The 10,749-nt window shown below is 63.5% G+C and overlaps 1 protein-coding gene across 3 annotated transcripts; it reads left to right on the forward strand.

Moving 5' to 3' along the window:
* The first annotated feature begins 2,313 nt into the window (after positions 1 to 2,313).
* CD40 (CD40 molecule) lies at positions 2,314 to 10,095 on the forward strand. Of its 3 annotated transcripts, XM_024108846.3 has the most exons (9): positions 2,315 to 2,472; positions 4,723 to 4,804; positions 5,038 to 5,163; positions 5,378 to 5,524; positions 5,787 to 5,880; positions 7,495 to 7,556; positions 8,145 to 8,252; positions 8,858 to 8,883; positions 9,431 to 10,095. In XM_024108846.3, exons 1-9 carry the CDS (start codon positions 2,425 to 2,427, stop codon positions 9,605 to 9,607), a joined length of 870 nt encoding a protein of 289 aa, XP_023964614.2. In that variant the 5' UTR covers positions 2,315 to 2,424; the 3' UTR covers positions 9,608 to 10,095. The 3 variants fall into 3 exon arrangements, with proteins under 3 accessions (XP_065422488.1, XP_023964614.2, XP_042698450.2); XM_065566416.1 differs by lacking the exon at positions 9,431 to 10,095 and having other exon boundaries at positions 2,314 to 2,472; positions 8,858 to 9,405; XM_042842516.2 differs by lacking the exon at positions 7,495 to 7,556.
* Positions 10,096 to 10,749: the final 654 nt, after the last annotated feature.

Consider the following 10,749-nt stretch of genomic DNA (forward strand, 5'->3'; position numbering starts at 1 on the left):
GGTTCAGCCGTGGGTCCCGCACAATCCCCAGCACCCCGAGCAGCAGCCTTAGGGCCGACTGGTAGTGGCTCCCTGTGGCTGGTTTGCCAGCTGGAGTTGCTGGAGTGCAGCTGTGCTTCGGCTACACCCCTAACATGCCAGGGGCCAGAGCTAACTGTGGTGGGACTGTACAGTGGGGTTCCCCTACACTGGGGAATCCCAACACACCTGGTTTCCCACCCACCTTGTGCTGCTGGAGAGGGGTACAGCAAACAGGCCGAGCTGGGAGCCAGACTATCCAACCCGAGGTGCCTTCTCACTGAGAGCCAGGGCACAGGGAGAAAAGCCACAGACCTGAGGAGGGCTGGAGGGCTGGCTTCTGTGGAGAGAGGCTGACTCTGTGGGGCCCAACTGCGATCTCGGGGGGTCTGTGAGGGGCTTGACGGCACAGAGAGGCCCAAGAGGAACTGAACAGGCTTCCTGGAACAGAGTCTAACGCCAGAAGGGGCCACCGGACATCCAGTCTGACCTCCTATCGCAGGCTACCAACACCACCCAGCACCCACACACTGACCCAGCAACCGGAATTAGCCCGAAGGATCCCAGCCCCTGGGGGCCTAGACTGTTCTGTGCACGGGCGGAGAATAGGCGGGAGTGAGGGGCCCCATGTCGGAGGTCCCTGCTGTGGCGAGGAATTCAGTGAGCTAAACCCAGCTAATCCTGGCAAGTGACCCCCCCACAACCCCCGCAGAGAAAGGTGAACAAGGCCCAGAATCCCTGCCAGTCTGACCTGGGGGGAAATTCCTTCCCCACCCCACACGGTGATAAGGGAGGCCCTGAGCAGGTGAGCAAGACCCAGCCAGCCACGCAACTGAGAGAGACTGTTCGGTGCCACCTCCAAGCTCGGCCCTCCCTGCCCTATGTCCCAGCTCCAGCTGGGGCCAACCTGGATGCTTCAGAGGAAGGAAATTAAAAAATAACCTCCTAGAACAACGGGGATGGGAGCTCCCTGCCGGTGGCTGGCTGACACCCTGAAGCATGAGCTTTAGGAACATCAGACATAAACCCAAAGTGAGGCCAGAGCTGCCGAGCCTTGCCCCCCATCGCAAGCAGCCACCTTGTACAAGTGTGTTGAACGGCCAGACTGGGTCAGACCAAAGGTCCATCTAGCCCAGTATCTTGTCTACTGACAGCGACCGGTGCCAGGTGCCCCAGAGGGAATGAACAGAACAGGGAATCACCAAGTGATCCATCCCCTGTCGCTCATTGCCAGCTTCTGGCAAACAGAGGCTAGGGACACCATACATTGGTCCTGCTCTCTCGTAAAACTGTTTGCCTCCAGAACTCCTACTGGGAGGCTGGTCCAGAAACTCAGCTTCTGATGGTCAGTAACCTTCTAATTTCCAGCTGGAATTTGTTCCTGGCTGGTTTCTAGCTGTTCAGTCTTGTGCCTGCCTTGTTCTTTAGTCTCAATAGCTCTTCACCCTCGCTTGGGTTCACCCCCAGCGTGTTTCCAGGGCACACTCATAGCCTCGCTCAGCCTGCTTTTTGCTAGACTAACCAAGCCAGGCTCTTCCAGGCTCCTCTCATAAAATCGGCCCTCCGGTCTCCTGGGCACCTAGTCGCTCTTCTCTGGCTGTGCCCCTGCTCCAGTGTAAATTCATCTTTCTTGACCACGGGTGCCTAGCCCTGCACACAGGATTCCACCTGTGGGCTCACCAGGCCCCGTGGAATGGCATTAATGCTCCTCTCTTGCGCCTGGAGCTGCTTCGCCTGGTACATCCTAGCCTCGCACTGGCCTTTTTCACGGCCACATTACGTTGGTGATTCATAGTCATCCTGGCAGCTTGACTCTTAGCACGGGCAGAAGGGGCAGCCGTGCGCTCGCCCCACTCGCCCCCCGCACACTCTCTGGGTGGGCCAGACGGCCTGCGCCCTCTCTCCTCAGGGGCAGGTCACCAGGGACCCCAGTGCACTGACCTCTGCTGCTCCCCATCAGTGATGGTGTGCCCCAGCCCCTAGCGGCCCCCGGCACTGATGGACCCCGCTGTTGTCCCCAGGGCCTTGTGGGGGCGGTGGCCCGGTCTGCCCTGGGGACACGGGTGCTGGCGGGGGGTAGGGGGGTCACACCCCCTGGCTTGACCTGGTTTCCATCACAGCCGGGGTTTGCCGTTCGGCCTAATGGCTCTCAGCACCCCACTGTACCCCTGGGGACCCGGGCTCGGCCAGGGCCTGGCTGCCTTGCCCACACAGCCCTGCCCGGGGCCCTGGCCACGGCTGCCAGGGGAGGTCCTGGCCCAGGCAAGCCCCGGGGGTGGATGCCGAGGAGGAGTTTGCTCGGGGAGCGGCCGCCCAGCCCCTTTCCTGGGCGGGTCTGGAGCTGAGAAGTTTATAGCGGCTCGCCGCGCCCCCCTCCCGGCTGTTCGCGGACGGTCCAGCGGCATCATGCTGCCCGGCTGCCTGGTCTGTCTGCTCGGGGGCTGCCTGCTCAGGGTGAGGTTCAGTTTCTTTTCCTGGGAAGCCGGCGATGGCGCCCCAGCTGCAGAGCCCCGGAGCGCAGAGCCCCGGCGCGCAGAGCCCGGCTCCCGCGGGGCGCTCGGGGGGCTTGGCGGGGCTACGAGCCAACTGCCCTGGCCAGGCAGCGAGGGGCGAGAGGGCCGGCACCGCGTCCCCTCCCTTGGGCCCTCGCTGGCAGAGCGAGTCCCGAGCCTGGGGCCGGTCGGGGTCCGATGGGAGGAGGGGGCCAGGGAGCTCCAGCGACAGACTGGGGCGTGGCGGCGAGACGCGGGGTTCCCTCTGGCCGGGATCCGCTCCCTCGACGGGAGCGCACAGGGCGGGATCCTGCCCTACATCCCTGGCCCTGGAGCTGCCAGGATATACCCAGCTGTGTGGGGCGGGGCGGGCCCAGGGGCGTTTACAGGCTCTGCCCCTGGGGTGGGGGAGAGAGCCCCGAGGGGAGGGAGGGGAGCACGTATCCCCCAGCCCTGTCCTGGGCTCGGGGAGCTGCCTGAGGGGGACCTGGGCTCACACAATCTGTGAGAGCCAAGGCTCCTGCTCTGGCCTGGCAGTTTGCTGGTTCCTCATTTTTGTGGCTGGGAATTTCCCTTTGTCTGCTTTGATTTCCCTGCCCCCCAGACTCTCCCCCCTGCTGGCTGGCACGCCAGGGGCTCCAGGTTTTGACTGGGATGTAGTGGGGACTGGGGAGGGAGGGCAGGATCTGGCGTCCCTACTCCCGGTCCAAAGGGCCCAGCCGGAGCCGGGGCCAGGCTGCTGTCCTGCTCCCCTCTAGCCAGGCTGCTGGCTTCACTTTCACTTTCTTTCTGAACTAGGGGGTTGGAGCAACCACCAGAGACAGAGACAGAGCTGAGCCCACACCCAGCCACTGCCCTTGTGCTGCTCCGGGCCCCCGGCTCCGGTCCGGGCGCGTAACTGTGGCATAGGGACATCAGGGGCAGGAGAGGCAGCTTTGGGTAACAAAGAAGGTGCTGGGGGAGGATACAAGCTGTGACCGGGCCCAGGAATGCAACAGGCACCAGCCCCGGGCCTGCAAGGGAGCAAAAGCAAACACCGGCCTGAGGCAGCGGGGCATGCCCCAAGGACGCTGGGGTGCTCCCCAACCCGCTGAACACGCAACACTGGGGCGGGCGCTGCCAGGTTCCAAGCAGAGGCTCCCGGGTTCCACTCTCCAAATGTGGGGAGGGGCTGGGCCAGGCCTGCAGCATGGGCCTGAACTAGGCATTGGGGGGTGGGGGAGACGCAGGGGCTAGGGTTGCCAATTTTGGTTGGATGTATTCCTGGAGGTTTCAGCACAGGACATAATCTTTGATTAACAATTCATTTGTAATTCCTGGAGACTCCAGGGCAATCCTGGAGAGCTGGCAAACCAGGGGCCCGGCCCAGGCTGGGGTTTGGGGCCCCGTTCAGTTCCCCTTCCCAACATGGAGGCTGCTAGTGACACAGGATGTCAGAGTCTTTCTTCTCGGTTCCCCTTTCAGCCCAAATCCTGTTTCTCAGAGAGCTCCCCGGGGCAGCCCGGGCTCTGCCAGCATGCGCCCTTTGGCCACTCCTGGGCACCAGCCCCGCTGCACCCTGTGAGCCAGTGCAGGGCTGGGGCTTGCTGTGTCACAGGTGGGAGAAGAGGCTCCCCTGGGGCAGACTCTGGCGAGTCCCCAGGAACACCAGGGCTGCCCCAGTGCCTACAGGCTCCTCCCTTCAGCCCCCCTTCACCTGGGAGGATGGCCCGCGGTTGTGGGAGGAAGGGGCAGTTGGGTCTGCTCTGTGCCCTGCCCCCGCCGCAGGGGTTGAAGCTGGCAGCCCGTGGGCAGGGGCAGGCAGGACAGGAGTTCCTGTCAGTGGCGCCCAGGCCTGCCCTGTTGGCACAGGCTGGAGCTGCCTGGCCAGGGCTCTGACTGCAGGCCTGGCCGCACCCGGGCGGCACCGTGCTCACTAGCTGCGAGGTGAAGCAGGAGAGAGAGCTGTGCCCCGGATACCACACCGGAACTGGTGGGATCCCACTTCAAGGGAGGCCTGGCACCGCGGAGGCGGCTGAACCCAGCTGTGCAACGGTCTGTGGTTAAAGTGGGTGTTGGTGAGAGTGCAGGGAGCAGCATCTGCGCAGTGCCTGGGACGCAGAGGCCAAGCGAGCTGCATGCAGGAGCGAGGGGGGCGAGGAAGAACGGGGGATGGGGGGAGTCATGGAGCACGGACCCGTCTGGCTGAGCTCGCTGCTCTCTTCTATTCCAGCACTGGGCGTCTGGCAGCGACTTGAACTGCACCCCACAGGAGTATCCGCACGAGGGCAGGTGCTGCCACCGCTGTGCGCCAGGTATGGAACAGTGTCCCATCTCCGGGCAGCCATGGCTGGGGCATGGACATGACTGTCTGCCTCGCTCTCCTGGTGGAGCCGGGCTTTCAGTCTTACCTCGTCCCTACAGCACCTCCTGCTGGGAGAGGCTGGGTCTGGCAGTGCTGGGTACCTCTGGAAGGGTCTATTGCTTGTTCTTCGCTGACAGACTCCCTCCTGGCTTGCAGCAAACCCTGCTGTGCTCTGCATTGCAGGACTCAAGGTGCGGTCTGACTGCACTGCCTCGCGGAACACTGAGTGCGAGCAGTGCGAGGAGAGACACTTCCAGTCCAGCTGGACCAAGGAGAGACACTGCACCCCCCACAGATCTTGCGATCACAGTAGGTGCCTTTGGGGGTGTTCATTCTTGGGGGTGGGGGGTGAAACCAGGCCTCCTGGCTAATGCTCAGGGGCTCCCGGGGTCCGTGCAGCCTGGCACCCACCCCCTGCTCACCTGCCATCCTAGGCTCATCACCTGCTTGGCAGGAGGTGCTGCCGACACCGACTCCCTGGAGTGCTGATCCCTTGTCTACGTTTCTCATCCCCTTTGCCCAGATGCTGGACTTGACACGAGGAGCCCCGGGGATACCAAGCACAATGCCGAGTGCCAGTGCCAGCAGGGCATGTACTGCTCCAGCCGCGACTGCCAGACCTGCTTGAATATCACGGCCTGCAGGCCAGGCGAAGGAGTTGCTTGGAAAGGTGAGGTGATGCTCCGAGCCAGCCAGAGAGCTCCCCTGCTGGGGGCCAGGGCTGGAGCTGATTCACCATAGCCCAGCGCAGCCCAGCCCAGGATCATTCCCCCCCCCCCCCCCAGATCAGAGTCCCACCAAGGCTTCCCCATCAAGGGGGAGATGCACACAGGCTGCAATCACTCAGCTGCTGCAGCCTGGCACCTGCAAACCACCTTGCCTTCCCCTGGCATGACACTGACCTGCTCATTGCCCACTCTGCTCCATTCCAGCCGACAACTTTTCAGACACCGTCTGCGTGCCGTGTGAACATGGCACCTTCTCCAACATCTCCTCCTCCTCCGAGCCGTGCCGCCCCTGGACAAGGTACAGACCCGACACCCCTGATTCAAAGGCAGCTGAGGCTGCGCCCATACCGGCCTTCTCTCTACCACACAGCCCGTGCTGCTCACGCCAGCTCAGCGCCTGCTGCAGGGGGCGTGGGCAGAGTGGGGTGGGGGTGCAGCAGCAGGTGACATGAGCCCTGGTAGGGCCTGGGTGGGATGGCACGGGCTGTGAGCGCAGGGCGGGAGAGCGGGCGCAGGGGTAAGCAGAGCACACCAGCCCTCTTGTCATCTCGGCTGCCATGCCCAGCAACTGCCTTCCTCCCCTTTACTGCGCTCGCCACCACTGGAGCTGGGCAGTGTGCAGCACATGGGTGAGTGGAGCTGGGCTGCAGGGCCCGTCCCTTGGCCATGCGCCCTGGAGAGCTGCCCTTCCAGCCCAGCGCCACTCCAGCTGCACAGCAGAGACGCAAGGGCCAGAAGAACCCTAACCCGCGCATAGCACCCCCCATAACCACTGGGGGGGAGCAGAGCTGACCCTTGCATGGCACACCCCATAACCACTTGGGGGATCTTTGGGAACCTGACAGCTGGTCTTGCGTTGAAGAGTCCCCGGGCTGCGTGTCCCCCTGTCTTTCAGAAAGCTGCTCCCAGGGTAATGACACTTTCTGCTTGAAATTTGCACCTTGATTGCTGGCTGCGTTTGTCAAGTTGCAGCTCCCCCCCGCCCCCCCCGAGCTGGATCTCATTTGGCCTCGGTCTGCTAGCAGACATCACCCCACGTAGGGCCTGAGACTGCGACCAAGTCACCTCTCAGCCATCTCTTGGCCCTACTAACCCCATCACGTTGTGGCAGGCTCTCCTGGAGGCAGCACCGAGTCAGTTTCCAAGTTCTTTGCCGAGCCCTTCCCAATTGCTCAACCTCCTCGTTGAAGTGAGCCCCCCAGAGCCGGGCGCACTGCTGGAGAGGTGGGGTTACCTGTGAGCTCACGTCACCTGGCCAGCCCCATTGGAGCAGCCTAAGAGCCCGCGGGCTGTACCAGTAGCACCTTGCTGAGGTGCTCTGGGGGTTCCCAGGCGGCCTGTTGTGCACGTCATGCTCCATGTCCCTGTGGCCCAGGGATCAAAGGAGAGCGCCTGGGGCCAGGCATAGGGGCAGCTGCTGCAGCTCACAGGTATTTCCCATCTCAGCAGCAGGCCAGTGGGCAAACACCCACAGCTGATGGGTGGCTGCGGGGAGATGCCTGAGGGAGGGCATCACACTCCCTTCCCTGCTACTCAAGCAGAGGGCAGGGCCCAATCCCGTGGTTGGGTGCACAGGCTCCCAGCTGGGCCCCTCCCTCCCTGTAGGTAGCTCCCCACATCCGCCTCCTCAGCTCTGGCCTGGCTACCAGGTGTGAATGCAGTTGCAGCCAGGGACTCGCTCTGGATTTACACCGCTGGGAAGGGGCTTGGGGTCCAGCCCATAGAGTTCCCTGGGGTCTGGTCCATGCTGTTCACCCCATGCACTGCAGTGCATTACCAGCGCACAGCTCTGGGCCCTTTTCACTGCAGCAGCTCTGCTCCCTGTGTGACATGCTTCCCCAGTGCCCGCATGCAGGGTGCTTTGCTGCCCTCCTGGCTCTGGATATGAACGCAGCTCTGCCCCTCTTTGCAGCTGCGAGACACTGGGGCTGGTGCAGAAGGTGCCTGGGACAAACCGCTTGGATGTGGCTTGTGGTAAGTGCCAAGGAGCCTGTGACGCTGTCAGCGTGCACAAGCTGTGCAGATCCCAGGTGGATGAGTTCTTGGATGGGGAACCCCAGGGTGCCCGAGTCCAGCCAGCATTCTGGTGAGGGAAACCTTGTGCCAGTCTGCCCTTGTGCTTACCCTAGGTAAGGCGTGCGGCGCTGCTGCACCTGCTGCCCGTGGGTGACAGAACCGAGGGCCTGGCCACGTGTGGCGGCTAACGCTCCGCAGCACGTTCTGCCAGAGCGAGCATGTTGCGCCGGATGGGCGAGTCCATTCTGCCCCCTTCCAGTCCCCGTCTGTGCTGTGCAGCTGAACAAAGCTGCCAGGTCCTCCCCAGAGTTGGCTGCATTTCACTGGTGGACACGTTGATTCCCGCAGACACAATACAGTTTGCAAGGAGCTTCAGGCTCCCTTTGGATGAAGATATGGGGTCCTTGCCGCTCCTGGTGGTGGTGGTGGGGTCTCCCCAGCAGTGGGTGCTGTAGCTGGGGTGTGATTGAGAGGGGCTCAGTGTGGGGGGGGAGGGCGTTACGCTGGGAGCACAGGGCTGAGCAGCCATCTCCCTTTTCTTGTCAGAGCCTGGCCCTGGCCACAGCCGCGGCCGCTTTCCAGTGCTGATCTCTGTTATGGCCATTATTGCAGCCTCTCTCGTGGGGCTCATTCTCTTCTGCCTGTATCAGAAAGGTGAGCATGGGGGGCGCTGGCTGGACGGAGGGAGGGTTGGGCAGGCGTCTCCCTCCACTCCTGGGCTGGGCCAGGGCCTGGGCACAGCAGGGTGCTCGTCCTCCACCACTCACGGCCGAGCCCACCACTTGCCCAGGCTCGAGGCATCACAGTTCAGCTTGTTCTGGGGGAAAACCTCACGGTCCTGGGGCCCACGTGTGCTAAAGCCAGACTGCCATGGCAGTGCCAGCCTGGCCCGGCTCCCCCCAGCAGGGCGTCCTGCTGCTTCACCCACCCGCCAGCGTTGGCTGGGCGCTCTGAGAGGCTGAGTCAAGGCTCCCACCATGGCTCTGGCCTGTAGCACCCTGGGCAGCAGGGGCACAATGGCAGAGCCCAGATCGTGAGCACGTGTTCACGCCGTGCTGGGCCTGGCCGGGGCTCTTTCCCCCCCCGCCCCCAAGGCCCGCTCGCCATGGGGTGTCTGGGCTGGGCCTGGCCGGGGCTCTCCCCCCCCGCCCGCCATGGGGTGTCTGGGCTGGGCCTGGCCGGGGCTCTCCCCCCCCGCCAGCCATGGGGTGTCTGGGCTGGGCCTGGCCGGAGTCTCACTCTCCCCATTCCCTGTCTAGGTCTCCAGCAGCACAGACTGAAGCAGGTACGTCACCCTGCGCCGCCCCCACTCCCCGGGGCAGAAAAGCAGCTGCCATGCGCCCGAGCAGTCAGGGACCTGGCCCCAAGCAGGGGGTTCCCCCTCCCGGCCCACAGGGACAGGCTGCACCCGGCACACCGGGCCCTGGGTCACTTCTGCTGCCCGCTGGGGTGGGAGGGGCAGGGACGGGCCAGAGGGGAGGACAGAGCAAGTGGAGAGCGAGATGCCCTGGGGTGGGAGCCAGCCTGGGCCCTGTCCTCATGGGGCAAAAGGGGTGTTGTCCCAAACCCTGCCCCGAGGGGACACCGCCCTGCGGTGGGGTGAGGGCAGTGGGGCCTTCCCGGGGGCTGGGGCAGCGTCCGAGCGTCTCCCCTGGAGATGGGGGAGGGGGGGTTGTGCCGGTAGAGGGCAGGCCCTGGTTATCCCGCAGCAGCCCAGCAGGGGGCAGCAGGAGCCCAGGAGAGGCGTGGGTCTCCACCAGCCCCACACTGTGCCAGCTCGAGGGGCTGCGGCAGGACCTTCCCCCCCACCTCACCTTCCCCCCGCCTGGCAGGGCCCGGAGCGGCTGGATCCCGTGGTGCTGGCACAGCGCCAGGCGCCAGTCGTGGTGGTGTGCGAGGAGCATGACGAGCGCCAAGACTTCCCTGTCCAGGAGACCCTGCTGGGGCGCCAGCCTGTAGCCCAGGAGGACGGCAAGGAGAGCCGCATCTCGGAGCAGGAGAGGCTGTGAAGCCCTGTCGTGGGGAGCATCTGCCTTGCCCAGCACACAGCCAGGGCTGGCCTCCTCCGCCTGGCACACAGCAGGGCCCAGCCCAGCGGGCTGTGCCATGGGGCAACCCAGCGCCCTCCTCCCCTCCCTGGCTCGGCCCCAGGCAGGGGGCAGTGAGACGGGGCCCAGCACACCCAGGAGCAGAGCATTCAGGGGCGTGTACAGAGAGCGGGGTGGAGCAGGGGCTCTCACCCGTTCCCGACTCCTGTACCCTTCAGGGGGCTGATTTGTCTTGTATACCCCCGAGTTTCACCTCACATAAAAATGACCTGCTTGCAAAATCAGACATAGAAACCCAAAAGCGTCACAGTGCACTAGTACTGCACAACGGCTGACTTTCTCATGGGGACCATATCGTTCTAAACGAGAGCGACTGGGATAGGAATATTGTACTTACATTTCAGTGTATATACATAGAGCTGTATAAACAAGTCCTTGTTACGGTGCCATTTCAGTTTGTTCTGACTTCGCTAGTGCTGTTTATGTACCTGTTGTAAAACTAGGCAAATATCTCGATGAGTTGACATACCCCCAGCAGTCTCTGTGTACGTAACCCCCTGGGTACGTGTCCCCTGGTGGAGAACCCCTGGTGTAGGGTGTGACGAACTGGGACTGTTCTTGCTGGGGTGTGGGAATGCTGACAGGGGAGTGTGACTAGGATGGTCTGCATCGGAGGATGGGAGTCGGCCCGGGGGAACATACCTGAGCTTGTAACATGAGAACCCAGGAGGGGGTTGGAGGTCAGGTGACTCCGGGGCCCGGGGAAACTGAACAAAGGCTGTGGGAGGGGTCGCTGAAAGCAGAGTGTGGGAAGCAGGCTGGAGAGATGGCTGGGAGGCAGAGATGGCTCTGACCTCCCAAGGGGGGCTGGGCTGGGATGCCTTGGGACCCCAAGATGGACCTAACTGAGGGGGGCCCTGTTGTCTGTGCCTGCAAGACCTGTCTTGGACGGTATTCCTGTCATCCAAATAAACCTTCTGCTTTACTGGCTGGCTGAGAGTCGCAGTGAATCGCAGGAAGCCGGGGGTGCAGGGCCCTAACTCCCCCACACTCCGTGACATAGGGGATGCCACTGTGGGCAGTGGCGGGGCAGCACCCCCTAC

The sequence above is a fragment of the Chrysemys picta genome, chromosome 13, assembly GCF_011386835.1.
Source record: "Chrysemys picta bellii isolate R12L10 chromosome 13, ASM1138683v2, whole genome shotgun sequence".
NCBI lineage: Eukaryota > Metazoa > Chordata > Testudines > Emydidae > Chrysemys > Chrysemys picta.